This window comes from Semicossyphus pulcher, unplaced genomic scaffold (genome assembly GCF_022749685.1).
Source record: "Semicossyphus pulcher isolate SPU_LCO1_2020_fin unplaced genomic scaffold, fSemPul1.0.p SCAF_16, whole genome shotgun sequence".
NCBI lineage: Eukaryota > Metazoa > Chordata > Actinopteri > Labriformes > Labridae > Semicossyphus > Semicossyphus pulcher.
Window position 1 is genome coordinate 1,595,567 of NW_027211670.1, and position 25,629 is coordinate 1,621,195.

The following is a 25,629-nucleotide window of genomic DNA, read 5'->3' on the forward strand; positions in this document are numbered from 1 at the left end:
TCAGAGCTCCTTCAGACGGAAGGTTTCAGCAAACATGTGTCAGAGAGTTAACAGGCAGCTGCTGAATGCCAGCCATGAGACAAAAGTGCAGTAACTAGAGTGAAGGAGCCTCAGGTGAACTGGTCCAGGAGGTGGTTTTCCTCTCGTTGTAGGAGTTTAAGTCCATTTTCTCTGATGGTGATCATGTATATGGAGTTACAGCCAAGTTGTCTGCAGGGATGAGTGTGTGTTTATAGTCCAACCTGCCATCACACTGCAAAGGGAATGCTAGAAATAAAGAGATAATAATAAATATCAAAATTACAGAATACATAATACAATACAGAAAACAATTCTTGTAGTGATTTAAGAAGGGTGTCATCATGTAGTTTGTCCAACAAATCGCTCCATCGTTTACAATCCTCTCAGCACTGTCTGCAGCACATGTAGCAGAGCATCACAGCTCAGTAGACGCTGGTCTGCATTACAAATGAGTACCTTTGCAGAGTCATTTGTGTATAATCCTGATAGAAAAAGGTCTGTTGTTCGTTGCTGCTCAAAAATTAATCACATTGACCACGTCATCTGTAATTTGTGAATTTTTACCTTTCTAATTTGTACTGCTCGCAAAAATCCCATATCAATCCGGCTCAACAGCAATTGGTTTTTTTTACTTGATAAATGACAATTGATAAAAATCTATTTAGTGCAGCGCTACTTGTGCCAAGCATGGGTGCCAAGGTGAAGTTTTACGCCTTGCTGGCATCAACAGAAGCGTTTTTGACAGATGGCAGCTGTCAGGATTAGACATGTGACACAAACTTGACCCAACTTCTGTTTGTTTTCTCAGATTCAGGAAGCTCGGTCCCTCAGGAGCGTGCAGCTAATCTGTTACTCTTCCCGTCCATTGATAACATTTTCCAAACTTTAAGGAAGCATCATTTCAGTCAAAGCTCTGTCTGGTGCTCTGCCAGCTTAAGTCTTTGGGAAATAAAATCTGTATTTTTCTCTCTAAGAAGGAAAGTGAGGCGTTGCTGACTGCAGCTTTGAAACCAATTTAAATGAAATCTCAATTTAGTGAAGAAACAACTATACAGGGACACAAAATAAAAACAGCCCCCCTCTCTGTACTACTGAGGCAAACAGACTAACTTTAATACAGAACCTCCAATTAGGCCTACAACAGGAGTCAATTCTGTGCGCAAAACAAAACCATAATTATGACTCCTAATGAAGCAATCTAGGAGGAGGTTACACTCCAGTTTTTGCAACCTATATCCAACCTTTACATATTTGGGGTCTTAATGACAAATAGGTACAAACAGTTTTGGAATTGGAACAGTATATTGCTTCAGCCGGCAGTCATGAAACTGGCTATTACAGCTGCAAAGTAAGTATCGTTAAAGGCAAAGTCCATCCTCTAGAAACTTTTTTTTCCACTGACAGGCTCAGATTGTTATCCAAAGTGTGTGACAACATACAGAAAGGATCCCTACAGAGATAGACCTTTTTGTTAAAGAGGAAGATGGTTTTTATAACCAATAACAGCTGTTTAATCGCTCTCTTCAAAGACACCTGACTCCTGATAAAAACTGTAATTTTACCTTGCAGAACTGGAGTTGTGTGTCTACCGTTATTGTGTTATTTTGTGTTACACAAATATAGTGCTGGAATCAAGCATTTAGAACAACAAATTAACACAACAATATAATACAAACCAACTTCTTGGTCAAGCAAGCAGTAGACCAGCAACTCCTGTGTTCTGCAAGATAAAATTACTGTTTTTATCAATGGAGTCTGGTTGCTTTAAAGAATATGATTTAATAGCTGTTTCTGATTAAAAAGCATCTTTCTCTTTGATAAGCAGGTCTATCCTTTCAGGGATCCTTTCTGTAATGTTGTCAAGCATATTTATCATTAACCTTCACTTGCAGGGATTATGTCGCAGCCATTACAGCCTGCTTCTGAGCTGCTGGATTAAGAAATCACCCGGAGCAACTGGACAAAATCTTTGTACCTACAATTCCTTAAAAAATATGGCCAATATTTCAAAATAGAAATCCCCTTTAAAGAGAAACCAGATGTTTTGAGAGCAATAATTTTCTTGCCAACATAAGTATCAGAATCAGAACTACTTTATTTATCCCCGGGGGGAACTTCGGGAAATCAGACCCACTCAAACTAATATTCTCTCATTGCAACAGTCTTTTGTCTTCGCTTGAGTTTGGAATGATAATCCCTGTTGCGCCCAATGAACACTTTGCAAGTCAAAAACATGAATACGCTATCTTGACTTTCAGCCTATTTAGGGCTATGGTGCATAGCCTATAGTTCAGTGTTTCCTCTGGATAACTAGTTGATCAGGCAGCAGTGTTCCCAGCAGCAGACGCCAATACAAGTCTTTGCTCTGACACATGATCTAAAACTAGCCAGGCACCTTGCCAGGCTGTAAACAACTGCACAGCCCGCTGCTGATGTGTGCCAGGATGTAAACAAGGATTCCAAAATTGGCCTGTTAGCCTACATGCCAATGAATGGAAAGGCAGTCAAATGAGGTTTGATGCTCATTGGTGACTTTCACATGGGGTGACAGGTGGCACACATGCAAGACAGACCGCAGTCTCCTGTTCTGTTACTAGCCTATATAAAGTGACATTTTATTTCATTCTTTATGGAAGCAACCTTAAGCATCTTAGTTAAGTGTAATTGTTCAGACTTCTTAAAAACTGGATTTAAAGTCTTTATGTGTGGTTAAAAGACCTCAATAATATAGTTTAGAGCAAATATTTCCTTGTAACACACCATTCAATAGTATGCAGACAATTTTAGACCAAACCCCATTGTCAACTCTAGCATTTTAAGCCTATTTTTATTGTCAGCAAAGTTATAGATTCATTCTAACATCTAGAAAGATGAATGAGAAATTATTAGGTTTGCTTGTAAATTCGGCATACATCTAATCCACAAATCGTTAATAACACCTCATTTTTTTCTGACTGGCTCACCTGTTATCATAAACCAAAATATAAGGATTGTTACACGACAATAATGAAACAGTTGCTCGAAGTTGATAAGGTATGTTGGTATAAGCCAAATATAAGTCAAAACACTAACTGATCGTTAAAAGTCATTGCACATGTTCCACTGTTTGCTTACAAGTAAATTAAAATGAGACTTTTCTCAGCGCTGGAATAGTTCAATGTGAAGAGTAACTATGGAATCAACAGCGAAATTCTGCCGTTATGTCCAGGTGAAGAGACTGTTTTAAAATCCGGGCGGCCAGGCTGTGTTTTCCGACACATTCATAGGGTTTGTCCGCTTCTACACATCCTATTACTCATCCGTACGTTTGGTTTAGCCTCTCCTAGTTAAGCTAACTTGTCAGTCTCAACTGTCCAGGTGTTCGTCTCTAGGTCACGCAAAGTCCCAAAACACACGTCTCTATATATTAAAACGCGGTCATTCTTGAAGTTATTCGTTTTGACGTTTAAGTTCGCTTTTCTTAATAAAGAAGTTTCTAAAAAGAAAAGTGTTCTCACCTGTTGTAGACTGTAAACTGCAGGTGGTGACAGACAATTTCACAGCAGAGTAACTGCCTGAGGAGCGCTGGGCAGCACGAGACGGAGTGAAGGAGTCTGCGTCAAGCTACTAACACGAAACGGACAACTTCCGATTGTCTCTTTCAAAGTAAAGCTCTTGATGCTTAAGTCGCCACAAATATTGAAACACAGGTTTTCAAATTGCCTGTTTTTGTTGTTTGAAATATGCTTTGCTACTGAGTGTTAACAGGGTTTGTATCAAGGGGAAATTCTTCAGTATATTTCCGAAACTACTGAGCAGCAGCCTTTTTGTAGCTCATTCCGCAATTGTTTGGTTTTATTTTGAAGGCATAATTACATAACTTTTGCTATTATAACACCTATTATCCTTCTTAACTCCGCCTAATTTAACAGCGTTTTGTGGTTGTTCAAGCTATTCCTGGATAACCGGGATCCCACAGAGTATAACATAGGTTCTAACCATGGAAGACTGCAATCAGGGTGTGGATGCTGCTTAAAACAAGCCCAAATATATATTACACAAAAAACATATAGTGTTATCTATTTCTTTGTATATATTTTAATTTTTTTAAATGTTTTTTTTAATTTTTCCCTAGTTTAATTGATCAACAAAGTGCAAACTGTCATTCTTTTGTCTTTGGGCGGGTCTTCATGCCTAGGCTTTCAATTATATTATATAGAAATAATTCATCAAATAAAAAATCTAAGAGAATATAAAGAAAAACTAGGCGTATTTACATAGATAGATATCTCCAGATTTATTATGTTTATTCCTTTACAGCTGTATTGTTTTCTATGGCTCTCCTATAATTCCATACATCAAAGATACCCATCGATTTAAGGAGACTCACGACAAAGTTTGGTTGTACAGTGGCGACATCTGCTGGCTAAATACTGGTATTGTCATTAGTCATCATCAAACTTGAAACCATCTCTTTCTTTATTTTCATATATAATAAAAAATAAAATAAACTTTACATTGAGGGAAAAACAAAAGCGACCCCAGAAAGGTGTATTTTTTCAGAGCTTTGAATCTTTATGAGAATCATCCAGATTTTCTTATCTTCTTTCTCATAATCCAGGCTCAAGTGGATTTTGCTAATTCTGAACTGTTATTCTTTAAGATGTCAGGACTTAGGTTTTACAATATGTAGCTGGATGTGTAATCCTTAAATAGACTTGTACCTTAAAATGAATATATATACATATTATTAGGTGAATAAATTATTCAATTTCTGTGGAGTTGCTGTCAAACTTATCTGCTTGCTTAAAATATAATGTAAACAATAAATACTCATTTTAATGTACCTGTTTTAAACGTCTCCTCTTCCTTAAATTGACATTATTTTTAGCATCAAAGTTGAGTACCTCAGTACTGAAAAACGCAATATTAATCCTTATTGAACAGTAGAACTGCCTTTTATTCATCTGTTTTTTATGTGCACTGAACCAGTTTGATCACTTAGACATTACAAAAGACGTGGACAGAGGCTGTAGTATTTTAAGATAATATTTTCAACCTTTTTAAATTCATAAAAATTAACTCTAGAAGATATTTGAAGCTTTGATTAGGCCTTTTTTAAGGAAAATGTAAGAAATTCACTTTAAAAAAAAAAAGATTGTTTTGGGGCAAAAAGGCTCAACAAAGACACTGTACTTCGTTTTGGGGTTTTTTTATCCTAAAGCCCAGTCCTGATTCCTCTAGGGCTTACTTACTTTTGATAACTATTTTATTATACGTTTTCCTTTTACTGCAAATATCCCACACTAAGAAACGTAAACCGTAGGATCTGGGAGGAACTATTTTAACCACTCTTTCTATTACATCCTTTTTTAAGATGACAGTGTGTCTGTATCCCTTCCTACAGTGACACATGAGCAGAAAACATTTCATACACAAGCTAAGTGTATAAAAGTATTATGTAGTACACCCAGCTGGGCATAAAAATCCCAGTTAAGTCTGTTCAGAAGAAACATTACAGAAATCCTTGAGCAGTTAATGAATGTAAAAAGTACCTGTTGGTGTAATGTGGACTAAGCGTGTGACTATTTAACTTCACTTCAGTTGTGAAAACAAATTTGAAAATCAGGTTGACTCTGTTGTTGTCAATTCATATTTAAACTTTACTTTACCGTCGTCCTGATGTACGGAAACCCAAGGACCCTACGGCATGCACTAGTGTAGAGATGTCAGAGTGAGGGGGCGGCACATGGACATGTTTTTGGTCTGTACCGGGACTTGAGCTGGCCACGCTCTAGTTCCCAAACCAAGTCCCTACATACTGAGCTACCGTCGATACCCCCTAGTAAACAGAACAACAGGCTGATCTCTTTGATATTACAGAGCAGGACATGTCACGCTGCCATCGCCCACACTGATGAGGTAAGTTAAGCCTGTTTCTATGTTTGTTTGGTGCTTCTGCAGCTCTGGGGATACGAGTTATGATCATCTAGTGGTGCAGCGTTGTTATCTTGAGATAACAGGATCAATAAGTCGAGATCTTGAGAAAACAACCAGAAATTACTCGTGATCAAAGGAAAACGCAATAAATAAAATGTATGGACGCATGTCCGCTTAGGGCTTCCGTACTGTTGTACTACCTGCCTTCTGACTTTGTTATAAATGTCGTCCTTGTGGGTCATTTGAATGTCTATTTGCATCAAATGCAAATCATTTCCCCTCCCTGATTTTACAGGAGCGCCATGCTCAGTGAATGAGGTAGTCTTTAACCTTGTTTTAACCACAGCATTTAGACAAATGTTTCCCATAAAGTCTTAGTTGTGGTGGAAAGATTACTCAAATACTCTGGCAAGGAATTAAAGATTTAAACTTGAAATAATCTGCATAAAAACTAAAATGAATCTCTTTAGGTCTGATTGTGCTCATCTGTCACAGGGAAGTTTAATGTTGAAATTACGCACAACAGGTGGACAATTCTACTGACTTTGTTTATTGAACCAGGAAGAAGATAAAAAATAAATACATCGGCACCTAAAAGAAAAATTAAAGACTTTAATTTCTGTTGTGATAAATCACAAACAGGACATTACAGGTGAACCATGTCAAACATTTGAAGGAGCCTTCTGAAATGACCAGGCGGGGCAGTGATGTGTACTTACAGGTGATAAACTGTCCTCAGTGGGAAATAAAGGGGGTATTTCAAAAGAAGAAAGCTATTAACATCGATGATGAACTCATACTGGCCAATTCTGAAGGCATTTGGACAAAATAAAACAACTCAAGTGTTGAGTTTCTGTTCTGAAAAGGAGAAGGCTGAATTATGGCATCTATATTGAATTTATTGGAAACTAAAAGACAGTTTTATTCATACATGGGAATGCACCGTGGTCAAATACAAAGAGCAAAACATGAATCATTTGACCACCAAAGTTGTGAGGATTCAACAAATTCCTCCCCCAGATTAATTCAGAAAAACAATACACATTTATTTCGATTGCAAATACTTTTACAAACGCTCGAGTCGATAACACCCCACCACAGGAAGTCCGCTTCAGTATCATACAACGCCAAATCACAGGCAATTTTACACCGTCAGCTCTTATTCACCAATGTGTACACATTTTTTCTGTAGAAAACTTTTCTCACTTTTTTTCTTCCTTTTTACAGAGTAATAAAAAAGTTAAGGCAAGATGCATCAAACAGAAATCCGAAGGCCGTGGACGAGCCTCTGCAGGGGTTCTGGATCAGAAGCAGCTCCCGCTCGCTCTCTGTCTCAGGCATCTTACTCTGACGGGAGGGGAGGAGGAGGAAGCAGTGGTGGAGGGTAGGGCGGGGGTCGTCAGAGGTGTCCACTTCCACTCCTCCTCCCCTCCGATCCCCGTCCATGAGTCTGCTGAAACACTCGTCTTTGGCACTTAAGCTGGCAGACTCAGCTTCTTCCCTTTCAGCACTGAAACAAGACAGGACGATAAGATTATCATCCAGAACAGCAAGAACACAGACTGAAGGACCTGCAGGATCTCATCAACCTTACTCATTGCTTTAGATGGTATTTGTGCTGAACCTCAAACTGTGTTCAAAACAACACTTAATCAGGTGCATGTTTCACTGCACAATCATTGGTGTTTATTTGCAGTGGTACAATTTGTGTTTGCCTTCTCAGAAAACCGAATCCCGATTTTTCTGTGATTTAAGAGCACCAAACAGGTCAAAAAGATGTGGACATAACGTAATCCTTGGGTGCAAATGCTCCCAATCAAACTTTGTTCACTAAAAGTTCTTGTTGTTTCCACTGACAGGCTCAGATTGTTATTCTAAGTGTCTGACAACTTTACATAAAGGATCCCTACAGAGATAGACCTTTTTGTTACAGAGGAAGATAATTTTTTTTTTTTTAAAACCAGAAATAGACGTTACATCGCTCTCTGGAAACACACATTCAGTCATTTTTACCTCTCAGAACACAGGAGCTGCTGGTTTACTGCTGCCCCAATCACTTTAATTTGTGTCACTTTGGTGTTTGGAAAGTTTAGTTCGGATCCAATATGATATTAGTGTGTGTGTTAATATATTTTAGGGTCTAAAATGAAATCTAGGTACAACAAGTTTTTGAGTTGCTCAAGATGATTGCGTCATCCAGCAGCTAAGAAACAGGCTGTAGTGTCTGCAACATAATCCCTGCAAACAAAGGTAAAAGTTAAATATGCTTGACGTTACAGAAAGGATCAGTGAAAGGATAGAACTTTTTGTTTAGTGTAAGATGAATTATTTGAAGCCAGAAACAGCCTGTTACATCGGTCTCTTCGAAGCCACCAGACTCCATTGACAAAAACATTTTACATTTAACATTCATTTTATCTTGCAGAACACAGGAGTTGCCGCTCAACCAGGAAGTTGGTTTGTATTGTTTTGTTAATTTGTTGTTCTAAATGCTTAATTGATCCAGCACAATATTTGTGTAACACACAATTACACAATAACACTAGACACACAACTCCTGTTCTGCAAGGTAAAATGACAGTTTTTATCAGTGGAGTCTGGTGTGTTTGCAGAGAGCGATGTAACACCTGTTTCTGGTTTAAAAAATCATCTTCCGCTGTAACAAAAAGGTCTATCTCTGTAGGGATCCTTTCTGTGATGTTGTCACACACTTAGAATAACAATCTGAGTATTTTAGAGCCTTTGAGAACTTTTAGTGGACGTACTACTTTGATTGGGCACATTTGTCTCCATGGATGACATTACAGCCTGTCTCATGGCTGCGGACTTAAGCAATCTACTGGAGCATTTCCAAAACATTTTGCACTTAAATCAAATATTCATTTAGACCCCAAAAATATGCAAAAATAGGGCTGAGGCAAAAATGTCCTTAAAAAAGTGCAATACAAATTTGGTAGAAGGAGCCTAAAAGCTCCTCTACTGAGCGCTAAAAGCAGAACTCAGCTTTGTTCTTTCCATTTTAAATAAAGATTTTATTCCGTTGATGATGGGAAGAATTTAAATGTTAACATGCATACTGGACTGAGGATACATTTTGATCTCAGCTGGGTCTGGGCTGTATGAAGATGGACACTCGACTACAGGTCTACAATTCAATGAAGATCCCTCCACAATAAAAGCTGATAGAAGCTGAACAATGACTCAAACTGTTCTGTCAAATACATAAAGAAGCATTATTTGATACTTCACCACCTGTACTTTAACTATGTTTTTAAAAATGAAACAAAAAAATCAGCAGCACTCACCTTTTGTTACATACAAATAGAAGAAGTCGCAGTAGAGGATGGTCTGCACCACCCCGGCGACGATGGCGATCATGTCAAAGAATCCCTCAAAGTAGAACCTCCATATCCAGTTGATGAGGTAGAGGGCTCTGTAGAGTCCCAGGAAGAACAGGTAGTGGGTGGTGATGGTCTCAGCCTCGCCCGTCTTACTGATCATGAAGAGCTGGGGCAGGATGGCAACCGACTCCAGGTAGATGGAGAACGTCCACAGAATCTGAGCCCAACAGACAGGAAGAGAAACCTTAAGAGGAGCACTGTTTTGCATCAGTTAAAATACTACTTGCATGTTTTACATTTTAACATCTCTGACCGGAAGATGAGCCTGTGTGCAAGAACCTGCCGGGGCACTCTGACGGTGTGAAGCTTCAGGGCACATTGCAATCACCCAGTATGTGACAATTATAGAGCAAAGCAAAAGCACTGATTCTCAAAAGAATTGCAGCTAAAGAGCGAGATTATCAGTATGAACAGATGTGTGCAGTGTATTGTTTACTGTATCACAATACCTTAAGCTGATAGAAAGGTTTATCAGCTTTTAGAAGCTTCTTGTGTTTTATACTGGAGGTAGGGCTGCACGATATATTCTCACAGACTTTAAGGCGTGTCCCCACTAAGTGTGTGAGGGCTCAGGGCTGTCCCTTTGTCAAATGTTCACGAGGGCTCTGACACAGACTTCAACGCCAAATTGTGCCCTTCCCGTACATCTACATATCTACAGACTTTTGGTGGAACTTGTCCGTAGGTCATAGAGAATTTAGTGACTTATAAACGTGGCTGTCCCCCAATAAATGTAAACAAAGCTAGCAATGTTTAAACGCTCTAATGTCATAAACACAATATATCCTGGAGATGTGTCTTTCTTTCTTTCTTTTTTAATGGTGATGCTTGTCTCCAGGCAACATGTGATGTCATGATGGTGTTTCTAATTCCTCCTTTTCATACCATTTCGAGCCCTCATAGACTCACACACTGCACCCCTGAGGACAGGTAAATCTGTGAGGGTTTAGTGCTCAGTCATTGGGATTGGGCCATTGTTTGAGCACTGACATTGCAATGTGTGTACGTGCAAAAGTCACATTGCAGGACGTGCTATGTCAGGGAAATTCACTGCAACACTTTATTCTGCTTGTTCAATACAAAAGGAAAACTCGCAAAATGTTCCTTCCTGCGACTGTCACAGATAACGTCAGCTGGATGCTCAAGCTGAGCCATCAGGTAACAACGGCTGCTTTTGAGTGCATTTATTCCCGTTATCAGTGGCACCTTTTCCCGGTGCTGGCTAACACTGTGGAAACAAATACAGACTGTTCATGAAGTGGCTGTGCTGCAGAATGTATCTTTGAAGTGGCTACACCTGCAGCGCATGTACGGTGTGTAAATCAAAGGCAGAACAAGACGGTGAGCATTTGTCTGAAAAGTTACCTTCACAGGGCTGGTCCATAACTTGACATACTTTTGAACATCTTTAGAAATGGTGCATTTTGTGTAAAAGTCAAACGTGATGTGTTTCGCTAACGTCTCTCCACCTGTTCACTCTCCACTTCTCCATGCAGGTGTCTCAGAGTCGCTGGCAGACAGATAAACCTAGTGTGAGAGCAGGAGGGGGGGGCCTTTGTTTTGTTAGAAGAAAAATAGACATTTGGGCGCTGGTTTGGCTTAGCGGTTAAATCGGCGACCATATACAGAGGCTATAGTCCTCAATGCAGCGGCTCCAGGTTCAACTCTCACCCTCGGCCCTTTGCCACGTGTCATCCCCACTCCCTCTTCCCGTTTCCGGCTATATCCACTGTCCCCTCTTCAAATAATGGCATAAAAAGCCCCCCAAAAAAGAGAGTAGAAAACAGACTTTTAAAGAGCCCAAATCACAAAACTTCGGTTCAAACACTTCTAGATTTCTCAGGATCATGTAAACAACAATCTCCTGTTCCTTTTTCACTGGGGTAAATGAACACTCAGAACCTTAAGTGTCTCTGCTTCATGAAATCAGTGTGTCCGTGCTGTGTTTCTGACCTCCAGGGGAGTGAAGTCGTGGTTGACCAGGAACGCGAGGCCACCGACAGGGACGACCAGGAACTCCACTCTGAAAGTGTCGTGGTTTCCATCATAAGTGGCCTTGAACTTCAGGTAGATCAGGTACACTGTGGCATACGCACATCCGATGTAGATGATCTGGAAGACAAAGAGATTAAAGTATATAAAAAATTAGGTAAAGGTTCATACACAAGTCAGTTACATCTTGCTGGGCTACATCATCCTTCAGCAAACACAGGTGTGTCGCCTCAGTGTGCAGCATTAACTCTATGTGTTTAGTGCTACAGGATGTGAGTACGAGGAGCAGCGTGCGAGTGTTTCACCTTCATGCTGGTGTTGTAGAGAGAGATGAAGGAGGTGAGCAGGTCCAGGTAGCGAGTGGTGAACACTAAGGCAAACAGGACCTGACTCTTCCCAGAAATACCTGTGAGGAGACAGCAGAGGACACTCAGAAATTTCAACGGACAGTTCATAGAATTGATTTTATCCCTAGGCTAAACACTCTCCCATGCTGAGTTGTGACTTGCTGATGTTTAAAGCTAACAGCTACAGCTCACTCTGGGACAAAACTCACGATTACATCTGGTTTCTTTTGCATAAACTTCAAAGAGCAACATCTCCATCAAATACAATCAGTGACTCAGATTAAACCATAGCCCCTTGAACACAACTCCACAGCTTTCTAACAACACAAACCCACCCACTTAATCTGCCTGCATGAGAAACAAAACATTCATTCTGCAATGTTCACTTCCTGCAGCCAGCTAACATATTATTGCACTGTGCTGGTAGTTATTTGAGGAAGCATGTGTGATATCAAAATAGTTCAACTGTAGTCTTGGCAGATGTGGATTGTAGATCGTCATCCTAAGCAGCACTGGAAGCATGTCTCATTGTTTATCTGGTGTGTTGGCAAGTGACAACACGTTCCCCTCTGACACACCCACAGTCAGACAAGGAGGGGTAAGATCATTGATCATTACTATGAACATTTATGCCTGAGAACTGTATCAGGTACAAGTTATTTAGATCCATTCTTGTCTTTGCATAAAAAACAAGTAATAAAATGCATCCTCTTAATTGGGTTGAGATCTCTGTCCTACAAAGAAAAAGCTGCATGTGAATAATCTAAGGTGCCGAAAAATCAGCTATCAACAAGGCAGATGACCGGCCACTTTTGTTAGAGTTATCTTTAGCTTGATGATAAACCACATTCAGATGTTTGTGTATCTGTGGGCACTGCAGCCAGCTCGCCGAACAATCTGTCCTTTCTTTTAGATATATTTGTAAATAGACCACCAGTATTTCTGCAGGAACAGTCCAGTTCAGCCTGTGCTGTCATCCCCTAAAATATTCAAACATCTTTTTTTCTGATGGCTGCAGGCATGTGGATCTTCCATTTCATCCAGTCACTGTAGACTTTCTTTACATTTTTAACAGATAAGCTAACTTGTAATGCAGCCAGTGGTATTCATGATGAGAGGTCAGAGAGGTCAGAGAGGTCAGTACAATGTATGCTTACACCTTTATAGGATGCATATACAATAGAAGCCAGACATCCTCCAGACGCTGTCGGGCAGATCAAACCATGTTGCATTGTAATACCAGATGTTAACGTGGTCATGGACGAGTTATGTCAGTTATAACACATCAAATGTACAACTATACCAGGTTAAACTCTTGTATTGTGGCTTAAGTCCAACATGTAAGTGATTTACTTATCTAGTTACATGCACATATGTCTGCTTTAATCTCATGCAAACAGCAGCAATGACATAACTTAGACCACTGCTCGTCTTGTAGTGATACAGCTTTGACCTTTGACCAGGAAAACACAGCAAAGCTCCATCATGATAACACAACACACCGTGCAACAGTCAATTATACCCTTACAACTCTGCTGAGCAAATGTATTCAGTCAATGAGTTTTCATCTCCAACTGTCAACTAGTGAGTACTCACTGCTGCCACGTCAGAGGGGTCACACTGAGCTAACATAACGTGAGGAAATAGCAGGGGAGCTGGAGTCAAGAGTGAAGCTAACTCAGTTTTCCCAAATCAATTTATTTAAGAAGCCCAACATGCAAAAATGCCCAAATATGTGGCCCTCTGGTCCCCTTGACACTAGCTGAAGTTGTGCACTTTAAGGGCTAAGTTAGCCAGCAAGATAGCTGCTGCTAATTGGAATTTAGACACTCCTTTCATACATTAGCATATAGCAATTTTAACGCCGCATTTACATGAATTCTTGACAGTAAATGTGACAGCTTCAGAAATAGCTAGCTGGTGTTAGAAGCTAGCTAGGTTAGCTAATATTAGCCGAAACTAGCTTACAAGCCCCAACAACTACTGTGGAAGTATCACAGTAGGGACGTTTTAAAGTCTCGTTAAACACAACTTCTTTCATGACAAGACACCATCTGTAACTATGAGTAAAATGTAAGTAAAAGTGTAGGAGTACTCACCGGCACAAGACCTGGTTTTCCATATTTTTAGCAGCAGTATGATGATGGCTGCTAGGTGGGAGAGATCGCCGGTTAGCCTGAAAATGTTCATGTTTTAACGAGTGCTCCAGCAGAAGTGGGCTGATTAAAGACCCTATAAAGGACTCAGTTCATCCACTGAGAGGATTAATTTATGGCCTGACAGTGCTGAGTGACACTGTGACACTAGAAGAGACTGATTCTGGCTTCAGAAGATGGGAAAATGGCGAGCAAAGCGCGACGTGGCTCGGGGACGTGGCCAACACATCGCTACCCAATGCAACGTTGGTAACGCTCCTGAGCTCAGCCAATCAGAACGCGAGGATTCCTCATTTGCATGAATTATGCTGTACGAATGCTGCCTTAAAGTACCTTGAAAAGGGTAGTAAAATTGCCGTGTACTCGGAAATAACGCCGGAAATGCATCGCAGCTAAGATAAGAAAGTACTTGATGTCACATGAACATAGAAGTGTTTTTACATTCATCAGTGTTTTTCGAAATATGTGTTTAATGTATAAAAATGTATGAATGATGTGTGAAATGGCTGTCGGCAGCTGTAAAAAAACACAAAATACACATCACTTTGTTTTGACAGTTCCAGGTTGGGATGAGCTCTTCAAAACTTAAATAGCGATTTAAGTCAGTGGTCTAGACAAACCTTTTAAACTTGGTGTAAAAGTGAAGTTAATAAAAGTTCAGATTAATCAAAATAAACCAGAGACTGTTTATTAGAAGTACCCGTAGCTTCTTGGTTTTCAAATTAAAGCAAAAGCACTCCTGTGCTTTAAACCTGCATTCTTTTAAATGGCCAGCAGGGGGCAAAAGAAGTCAGACTCTCTGAAAACGGATGCGGAAAATTCTACGTATCAGTTGATTTATTACCTCATTAAACATTTTTCTAATATCATTATGGTATCACTCTTTAGTTTCTTTTTCAATAAAGCAGGATGTTCATTTTGTAAATTATGTTTAATTAACGAGAAAGCTGTATATTCTTTATGGACCTTCTAGATCCCAAAAAAGCAAGATGGCGATGATGTCTTTTTATAGATGTCTTTTTATTAGACTTTAAGATAAACTAAACTAAAATTTGGCCTTAAACTAAGATCATCTCAATTAATTACACACAACATTTATTAGTGACATTGACAAATAAGAGCTGAGAATTGCCTAAATATTGTATATCTTTTATTCTGGAACCCATATCGTACTGTTTGAATACAAATATTGTTTGAATTGTGGCACATTTTGAGTCGTCCATTGTGCAATAACACCTTAAAGACACAACACCGAAAGAGACCATGTAACTTAAAAAACAAACAAATAATGAAAACATCCTTTTGCATACACAAAGTTGAATTCAGAAGCAATAATAGTCACACTTGCTCAGTTCATTACAGTCAGAGGTTTTTCTGCTACAGTTTAACTTGGACCTGGAGCTCATTTAGGCCAATAGCTTGCTGCTAAACTGCTAGTTATGAGTTGGTTTGGCAGCTTTATGGCTCTCTTTTTCTCACACTATGGATACTTGATGTTTTAACATTAAAGCTGCACTAATCTTGCATATTAACAATGAGTCAAATGCCGACATGTATTCGAAAAACAGGCCATTTATTGTGATGGCTAACAGCTCTACAGAGCAATTAAAGTCTATTTTGGATCATTGTTTTGACTTTCAGTCTACAACTTATACCCATAAGGCAAATTTCCAGCCACAGGCAGACAGATAAAATAAGCATATAACTGGTGTGCTGCAGTGCTTAATAACTGAACTAGCAGCTAACTGCAATGATGTGTTTTTAAACTTGTAACCTTCCTTCCTTTTGGAGGCGAAAATTAACAAATGCAGCTTTAAACATGATTCAAAGGGCTGCTGTTTAACATAAGTTACATAGGCTTGATTTGACAAGGCCTCATTTTACTTTTTTAATCACTTCTAAAAACTAAAAAGTTACATTAAAACTACAAGAAGCACAGGATGCTTGATTCAAGAGTGTTCCTACAGTAAACCTTGCATTAGACCCCTTTTTAAAAGGGGATTGAACCATGATTATTCCCACTCATAATACAGAAAGATGAACAGTAAGCAACAGTAAAGACATCCCACAAATGACCAACTTTATGGAACACCCACGAGAAGTTGATATGTCTAAGAGGATTTGATCTTTGCTAGCATTTTAATACAGACAACCTGCCATTCTTTTTTGCTTTGAGGGTAGAGGTATCACTGTCACACAAGATGGCTGGTAAATGGAGGAATTACAGTACCTGAGCTTCACATGACACTCTATTTCTAAACATGTCAGAAATACTGTGTTGTTTGTTTTAATGAATGAAGCTTTTGAGAGATTGCACTAAGATCCTTTCAGGAGCAACATGAAGTCCTCAGACAGTCCTACAGAGCTTCTAAAGTTCAATACACAGACACTGAAATCTCCTCTGAGGCCTTCAGGACAAAGACAGCATCATCCAGAACGTAGTAATCGTTGTACACATCCCCTTCACACAGGTATGGCAACCGCGTCACAGCCTCCACCTCAAACCCCGCCCTCCGGAAAACCTCATTGGACAGGTTGGTCACTTGCTCCTCCCATGTTTTTCCTTTTATTTTAAGGTGATCTTGAGGGCGCTGCCATCTTCCTCCTAAGACAGATACAGACAGAATGTTTTTATTTGGCTCATAAAATCATGCACTGTATTTCCACTTTAAAAGCAGCGTCTCTCATAAAAGCAGGGTCTCAAATAAAGGCCAGAGGCCTGTACGAAGAAGCGAGTTCAACATACCCAGGGTATCTTTTGGTCATCTTATTTAGTAACTTTAACAAAGGAGATCACACTGAGGGGTCACACAATGCTGGTTATCAACTCGATAAGTCAACCCAGGGTTTCTATGGGCACATTCACAGTCTATCATAGCACAGCTCCATCATTAGTGCATGATGTATTGATTAGAATAACACTTGTGTATTGCATTAAAGCCCCTGTAAACCCAAATCCACAAAATCCTTCTAACTGTGTAATTTAGGGTCTTTTGTACAAACTAGTCAGCATCTTAAAAGTTTTAGAAATTAGTTTTAATCCAAACTTGAGTTATTGCCATTCTTTCTTTGTTAACTTCCCTGACGCTGGGGTTGAATTGGGCGTGGTCAGTGAAGATATGTATCACGTCATAAATTTCCTTGAACCAATCAACCGTAGTTGCCCCGCCCTCACAGGTGCAATAAGACTTCTCGGCTCGCGATCAATCTTCCTCTCTGAGTCTGAGCTAACTCTCGTCCACATACTCTGAACGTCTCTGCACACACCTGTTGCAGTTACCTAACGATCGCCTTTTTCCCATCATGCCTGTGTGTGCTGTCCCAGGGTGCACATCTACCATTTGAGATGACAACGTGTCATTCTTTTATTTTGTAAATGCGGCGGACTTGGAGAAGCAGCAGAGTTTCCGCCACATACATGTAATGAATTGTTGCAGCCGCTGCTTCAGAAGTTGTAATTAAACGACTCTTGGAGATTTCAGCTTCAAATCAACGATCGTCCATCCTCTCCTCATTGAGGAAGAGCCCCGAAACAGTGAACTCATGAAGTCTTGGCAACCACATAAACAACAGCGGAGCCAGTTTACTTCTAACGGCAAAAGAGGGTCCGCTCCGCATCGCTGACATCGGCATACATACACAGTTCTATTACGCAGTGAAAACAATACACGTGCCCATATCAGCTGTGCGCTCAGTATCAAACTCTCAGCTCCCTGGCGATCTCCCTCCAGCAAGCTGCACAATATTATACTGAAATGAGGAGATATCGTTTGTCTACTCCGTACGTCCCTACTGTAAGTACATTGATTGTCGCAGTTTATAAAGCTTATAAAAGGTGATGTCATTTGGTAACGATCGATCGTTTAGATCGCTACGTCATTAATAACGTCCCTCGTGCACACGCGACTCCCGTGCTGTGAGAACTGAATTGCGAAAGAGAAAAATATGTAACTTTTGTGTAAACAGACTGCTGATGAAGACAGTCAACACAGCAGACAGAGAGACAGACAGAAGCGGGGGCGGGGGGGTTGAGCGGGGCCAGTAGTGGTGCAGGGAGCGGAGGTGCAGGTGTGCTGGGGGACTGAAGCAAAGTGATCAGATTAAAGTATTTGAATTAAAACTTAATGAGGTGAAGAAGAAAGAACAATTAAAGTGTGGAAGTAAGAAACAACCATCTAGAAAGAGGGTCAGTCTACATGTGATGTGCTTCTCACAGAAATCATTGATATATGACATTAATTGAAATCAATTTATTACAAAGCCTGTAATTAATTAGATTCATTTTTTTAATCACCTGACAGCAATAGTTTTGATATGATGTTCACATACCTGGGTGGTACAACAAACCCTCTACCCTGCTGCTGAAAGTCCTAGAGGAAACACTGCTTTCCCATGCGCCATTGTTGTGTTAACAGTTGCCATGAGAACACGGACAGGCGGACCCTGGCAGGTGTCAATCAACACGGGAGCTGCCACGCCTACACAGTCCTGAGAAATTGTCTGCACAGCCAAACGAGCTGTTTTTCAAGAAGATTTTCTGGTGGTTCTGAACGTTTATTTTCACTCAGATTTTTGTGGATGCTTTATGACACACTCACAACTGATATCATATATGCATTTTTGCTATTTCAAGCCGAGTTTCCAGGGGCTTTAAATCAATATGTTGATGTAATTTATGGTGTTTGACAGATTTAGACTTATTCTCTCAGTCTCAGCCGTATCAAACGGACCTATGGAGCAAATAAAAGTAAATAGAAAACCACAATTTTAAGCGGTTTAAAGCTTTCTCTACATCGTATAAATACAACAAGTACAAGGCTTCAGTGTTTATCTCAGTCTCTGTTGTAGATGTTTATCAGTAAAGCTTCTTTCATGAAAATATTTCATGTCAAAAATCAGACGGTAAAGCGGACATGTTTTACCGGTCTCTCTCCCTCACCATCCGCCCACAGAGCTCCTGAATCAGAGACCTGATTGGTCAGTGGGTGGTGTTTAGTTCAGGTTGATTTCTCATCTCTAACATAACCTGCTCCGGAGCAGGTTAGGTGTTCAGCATGAGTTACCACGGCCATCTACCCTGATAACAAGTGAACCACCTTCGTATGTATCACTGTGTGGTTTGGATCTGCCACCAAACAGGACAGAAACAGACAACAGCAGACACTCATCATTGGGGCCGACCTGCCCTCCATCCAGGACCTGTACTGGTCCAGGGTCAGGAAGCGGGCGGGTAACATCACTGAACACCCCTCACACCCTAGACTGTTTGAACTTCTCCCCTCCGGCGGGCGTAACAGAGCGCTGTACACCAAAACAACCAGACACAGACACAGTGTCTTCCCACAGGTTGTCTCTCTGATGAACACTGAACAGTCACAGAGTGTCAGAACCATCAGTGTGGAAAAACCCCGTCACCTGTAAATAAGATTGTTCATCTCATCGTATGGCCACACATTTTATTCATATATCATCCGTCATCTGGCACGAATCTATGCACGCAGTTTGTAAATACTGGAAACTATCTCCCTAATGTAAATGAACCCATCTGTAACATAATTACATATTCTTTCTGAATCATATTATATAGTTCAGCATTGTTGCATTCCTCATATTTGCACTGTTGTCTTTTGCAGGCTTGTACATACTAGTTTAATATTTAATGTTTGAGTGAACAAAGAGAGCAAAGTTAAACCGGAGTCAGATTCCCTATACGGTGCATACCTGGCCAATAAAGCTGATTCTGATAACTGAGAGCCCGGAGTTAACCCTGAAGTTACCTCGATAACTGCTGCCCCTCTGGGATGTGATCGACATAAATAAATACACATAGATCTAGAATAGAGGCCAAGTGAACAAATGAGGATGAACAAACTCCTGGTGCCTGTTATATCATTTGCTTGCCAATGAACATAATGTCTCTATTCAGGCTGTGTAGATCTATTGTACTATTTTTAATATAATTTTGAGAAAACTGTCATTATATAATATAATCATAAAACCATATGCATCAAACGTGTGTAACAAAATCTTCTGTAATTAGAATCTGCAATCCTCTTATCACAGTCCCTCCACAATCCAACATCATGTCGGTGCAGTCCCAGCAAATGGATTAACATCGTTCTATAGCAGTTAAAATTGATTTTTTGTGTGTGTGTTTTTAAGAATTAAAACTGTGTCATTAAAGTCGAGCTGAAACGGCATTTCAAGAGTATCTAGCTTCCGTATCGTGACGTATTTCCGAGTGAAACGTTGAGAAGTGGGCGTAGACAGACGTTCTCCACAGCGCAGTAGCTAGCTAACTGACCGAGCATTCTTGGTGCTCTGCGGCTAAATGTTGCAGATTGATTGGTTGAAACTGTTTGGTGCTAACTTAAGTAAGCACGCGTGAAATTTAGTTTTACAGGAAGAAAAAATGATCAGATTTTGATATAAGAAAATGAAGAAATGGATTTTCTGTATTTTTTTGGCCTATATTGACAAATAGATGCACAATATTACCGGGGATGTGATCTAAAATGATTAAAATGAGTTTTTTCATTTCACCTCGACTTTAAACATTAAATTGCAACGCTCAATGATAGTTTCTTAAACACTTAATTTCCATCTCTACATTTTAATAGATCGAACAATTGAATCATACCATTTTGTTTTTTTTCTGGATTACTTATAAGAGCTATTATATGATACTAGACTTAAGTGCTGGTGTGCATGAGATAATGACTTAGCCAAACTGTATTTTGTAGCAACATTCAAGTGCCACAAGGTGGCAGCAGCAAAAGTATAAAGAGCATAGTCAAGACCAGGGGCTGTATTCATAAAGCTTCCTAGCACAAAGAGTTGCTCCTCGTGACCAAATTCTGAGAAATGTCTTATAATCGTGGTGTTTTAAGAATTTCCCCTTAAAGGAGCAGTTCTCCCTGGGAAAAGCCACTGGCAGTCAAAGCTGGTGTTCTCTGTAATCAATAGAAGCAATAATATTTGAAATTGATGCCATAGCTGTAGAGAAAGTTGTCCAAACGGCCTGTGGTTTCACCCATTCTACAGTCCTACAGCACCCAGCGTGCATTGCGCCCCTCCCTTTAAAAGGAGCAGCCCAGCGAGAGACACCGGAGTGGAATACCATTTTCGCTGCAATATATATTATATTATTTTTTCTCATCTCATCTTATCAGCCAATCACAGCTTTTGAAAGAATGTGTCCTACCTAACAACGGGGTCAACCACGCCTCCTCACTAGGATAAATGTTTCTGTCCCCTCCTGCTAAGAGTTGCTCTGTGAGTGTTACTAAATCACTCCTAAACTCGGACTAAGTTAAGTTGTAATCTCGAACATCTCAGTCTCGTTCTCTTTGGCGCCACCTATGGCGATAAACGGTAATTGCGGGAGCACACTTCCCAGATATCCAGACAGTGCTGCATGTGTGACGTCCACGGTTGGCTCCGGTTGTAACTCTTGATTTTCCTGGCTGACGGTCGCTTTCCTTTTCAGACTGTTTGCTTCATCTGAGCGTCGAGTTTGTTTCTTTTTCTTTGGATTTTCACTTCTTGTTGAAGTTGTATCTGTAGTCATCCATCTTTTCTTTGTTTGTTCATCCATAGTAGATTACTGTTTACTCACAACACTCGCAAAAAACGCGTCACTAACTGAGCGCCACTTGTGATTTTTTCAGGCCACAGACACCCAGTCCGTAACACTGCAAATGCAAAGGCTTCCATCAGTGGGCCATAGGCTCAGTCACCATTGTGTTACCTCATTCGGCAATACACAGAGACTTAACAGACATTTATTTACGTGAACATCTTCGAGATTATCACTTTAAGAGCTCTCTGAGAGTATTCTCAGGATGAAAAGAGGCCCTGGTCTATATGTAAAATGTCATAATGTTGAATAGGAACCATTAAGTCACAATAAGTTTGTCTGTCCACTGAAAGGCTGGATGGTTTTTGAGTTAAAACCAGTACAATAGTTGTTTGTTTTAATGCAGCTACTTTAGCAGGATGCTCAGGAGCGGGTCTGAAAACAGGGAGGCTGCCATTTAAACAGATACACTCATCAAACAGAGAATCAGAAATAAAGGTCAGTTCCTGATAAAGGCCTGCTTCAAACAGAGACCCGGTACCCTCTGCAGGGGATTTAAATAAAGAACTTGGTCATTATTTGAGGACATATGGGGCATAAGTGTGTGTGTGAGATGAGTTGTGCTGATTCCCAACTGACCGATTTCCACATAGGGCTCGAAGGGAAGCACTGCAGCCAGGATGAGTCTTCCTGTGTTGGGAACAAGCGATCGTCTGATGTCCTGCAGGAGGTGGAGAGGATCGTCACAGCGGTCCAGCAGGTTCAGACAGCTGACCACATCATACTGGAAACCAGTCTGCTGCCACTCGTCTATACCCAACACTCTGAGAACGACAGAGACAGATTGATTAGATAGTAATATGTCACTTGCCATTACCACAGAACTCTTTCCATCAATACAGTGTTGTGTTATATTCTGAGCATCTTTAAATAGAAAATTGAATTTACTAATTCACTTCTACTGTACAGTTTTTATTACATCACCTTTAAGCTTCTATAAAGTGGTTCAAATCACTTTACTGACGTCTCAAATTAAAAACATTCCAGCAGCGCGAGAGGAATAATCCCTACGTGCGTTCCTTACAAGCTTTCTTTATTAAATATCTGCAGCACTTGTTGAGTTTAAGTTGATAAAAAGTGATAGAAAAAAGTATCTCTGTTCAAGAAAACTGTTCATTATTCCTAGTACATTCCTACAACACAGTAAATTGGCCCCATCTGTAGTTCTTTTGATCTCTGTTGACTTATTGTACTTTTCTAAAGCTTTTGGGAACCAGAGACACCTTACGTCCATTTGTGCAGCAACACCTGGTTTCATTTGTGGAAGCCGATGGAATAAGTGGATAAACATATTACTCTTGTTGGATGTTCAGTCTCAGAGCAGCAGAGCAGTAAATATGACTTTACTCAGCTGTTGTAATGTTAAAATTAGTGTGGTGTAAAGTATCGATGGGAATCGCAGGGTAACTCACGATACACGATACATGGCTCACGATAACGATAATATCACAATACAGCGATTCTGCGATAATTGATATTTTGCAAGACAGTCATTAAACGATACATCATGATATCTGATTAACTGAAGAATACAAAATGCCCCTAAAAAGGTGAAGAGCAGGATTAATATGTGTATTCACTGCAATTTGTAATTTGGAGTCAGTTTCACAGAACGTGACACGGTGCATCTCTTAAGTCATTTTCACCGCTGTCTGATATCATCCCGCTGCCTTCTTCTCCTTCTTTTATTCTGCTGTCAACTTTTTTCAGCCAATTAATTTTAATATTTGGAAGATAATTGTATCACACGAGTCAGGACGATGATATATTGATGCATCGATATTTTGTCCCAGCCCTCGTGCGGTGTACAATGTGGGAGGCACGGTGAGGCATCAGCAGGAAGAATGTGAAAACTGTGGCATCCTGTTACTCAGATATTTGTCCAGACAAACTGTAGAGGATGAAGCTAAGCTATGTGAAGTCTGGTTTTGATCTTTGAATAATGATATAACCAAAAAGTGAAAAGTATTAAAGTTCTGGTGATTCTGGGATCATAGAATTTTAAGAAAAGCAAACTAAGGAGAAAAGGGTCACCGAGACAGAGCGACAGTATTGAGTTTGTAAATGTCCTCTTTTGGACTTTGTAGCACTGAAATCTACTTTTCTACAGATATTTGTTAGCATTTTAGCACTTTGCTGCATATTTTGGCACAATTTCTTCCATTTACCAGCATTCTTGGTTTGAAGTGTATGAAGTATCGCAGTATGCTGTCTATATTGATATTAATGACTGTAGCTTATCACAGATTGAGACAGCAAAGTAAAAGTGACTTGTAATAATAAGTAAATGAAAACAATCCAAACTCAAGTGAAAGTAACCGAGCTGTGTGCGCCTCCAGGTGATGATATGAACCCAGACATAATGGTGTTTGATTTCTGAACGTACCTGGAAGGCTGAATGTTCTCAGCTTGTGTTTGACCAACATGAATCAACACAAATGATCCCGCTGTCAAACACGTGTTAGTATCAGGAGGGGAAAATATGCTTTGCTTTTTCCTGAACACAGCTGATTAAGCTGAAATAGAAACAGTGCTGTGTTGAAGTACTCACTTGTAGTTCCTCCTCTGAAGATGCCACTTCATGGGTAAAGACACCTCGGTTGCATAGACTTCTCTAAAATGTGCTCCCATCACCTCTGTGACGCCTCCGTCCCCCGCTCCGAGGTCCAGGAGTCTCTCGGCTCTCCATTCTGGGCCGATCCGGAGCAGCAGCCTGAACTGCTCCTCGGAGAACACAAACATGGAGCCGCGACCCAGAAACCTGAGACAGAGAGGCGGAGTCAGAGGAAGATACGGTATTGGTGAAACAGAGAGAGAGGTGTGTCTGTGATACTCACCCATTAATGGAGGTTCGAGAGACCAAAGGACTGAGGACTGTGGCGACCAGCGAGTGGTAGAACTGAGTGAACAGCCAGCCAGACTTCTCCACGCTCCGCTTCAGGAAAGCTTTGGTGTCAGAGTCCAGGTGGCTCTGGATGAACAGGGGCTGCACTGATTCTCCGAGCAGGTCGGGACAGCACTGGTACCACTGGAACCACATGAGAAAGCTTTAAATACATACAATACGTTTTAGTGTTAGTTCCAGGCATACAGAAATAGTGTCAGAATAAGTATAAATCTTAACATTTCAACGTATTAATTATAAATAAAGTTTAATATCTAACCTTTGTAGCTCGCCAATTAAAAGCAGAGCCAACATGTCCGTTTTGTGTTCACATGTACATTTACTGTATTTTGACTCTCAACTCGGCCCATTACTCAGATCATAAAAGTTAATCTACAGGACTAATAATCAATAATTCATACCCCTGGTGACTCGATCGCAGAAGCATCTCTTGCGGTCACCATGTCCGTGAACAGAGAGCGGACCAGCGGACTGCGGCTGTACTTCCACGTCCACATCCTTCTGATGGAGAGCAGAAAGGCGACGTAGCCCAGCACCCACGCTACAAAAATCAAAGTCTTCAGCTGTAGATGACACATAACGAACAACAAGCCTGAGAAGAGAAGCGGACAGAAAGCGGCCGCAGTCTGGAGGAGGCGAGCAGACTGGACAGTGGATAGCACTGAGGTGTAGTTAATATTAGATGATGATAAAGAAGGTAATGGCAGCCAATTGTAAACCAACACGCCGGAGCATGTCTCCCGTTCCAAGAAAACAAACAAACCAACCTGAGGGTGCGGTGGATTTAAGAAAGCCTGCTGCTATTTACTCGCCATCTTAGTCTTGTGACTCCATTGTCTTATCAGCTCTCACAAATATTTAGACTGTCTTTCACCTGTGTGTTCTCTGCCCATTATGACAACAAAAGACACTTCCGCATGATCTGCTCTTCCTAAATTACCGACAAATGTGTCCCCGGAACTGTTTCCAAAGATTCTCTAAAACAAAGATGACCCATTAGGAGCTAAACGGTACACAGTTCTTAGCCTAAGTGTGTTTAGTGCCTTTCCTCCCTCCGATAACAGTCAATGAACAATACAAATAAAAACATTTAATGTAAAGAAACGTGTTATAACTTATGCGTCATGGTTTCACGTTTTATACCCTTTAAATTAGTTAGAAAGAGACCAACGGTCAAGCACCAAGGAGGTCTCGCGAGAGAATTGACGTCTCTATCAACAGATCTCGCGAGAGTGTTTACGGGACAGGT

At 40.4% G+C, this 25,629-nt stretch overlaps 2 protein-coding genes across 4 annotated transcripts; both read right to left on the reverse strand.

The window, feature by feature from the left end:
* Positions 1 to 6,469: 6,469 nt before the first annotated feature.
* On the reverse strand, positions 6,470 to 14,064 carry LOC138593996 (ER lumen protein-retaining receptor 2). Its single transcript, XM_069665085.1, has 5 exons — positions 13,780 to 14,064; positions 11,639 to 11,739; positions 11,295 to 11,453; positions 9,246 to 9,498; positions 6,470 to 7,450 (listed from the first exon to the last, which is right to left on the reverse strand). Exons 1-5 carry the CDS (start codon positions 13,868 to 13,870, stop codon positions 7,416 to 7,418), a joined length of 639 nt encoding a protein of 212 aa, XP_069521186.1. The 5' UTR covers positions 13,871 to 14,064; the 3' UTR covers positions 6,470 to 7,415.
* A 909-nt stretch (positions 14,065 to 14,973) lies between these two features.
* Positions 14,974 to 25,362, reverse strand: mettl9 (methyltransferase 9, His-X-His N1-histidine). 3 transcript variants are annotated; one of them, XM_069664465.1, is made up of 6 exons: positions 25,148 to 25,362; positions 24,782 to 24,921; positions 24,313 to 24,503; positions 24,027 to 24,236; positions 22,055 to 22,239; positions 14,974 to 16,441 (listed from the first exon to the last, which is right to left on the reverse strand). In XM_069664465.1, exons 2-6 carry the CDS (start codon positions 24,875 to 24,877, stop codon positions 16,212 to 16,214), a joined length of 912 nt encoding a protein of 303 aa, XP_069520566.1. In that variant the 5' UTR covers positions 24,878 to 24,921; positions 25,148 to 25,362; the 3' UTR covers positions 14,974 to 16,211. The 3 variants fall into 3 exon arrangements, with proteins under 3 accessions (XP_069520566.1, XP_069520565.1, XP_069520564.1); XM_069664464.1 differs by having other exon boundaries at positions 24,782 to 24,943; XM_069664463.1 differs by lacking the exon at positions 25,148 to 25,362 and having other exon boundaries at positions 24,782 to 24,958.
* Between the last annotated feature and the right edge of the window lie 267 nt (positions 25,363 to 25,629).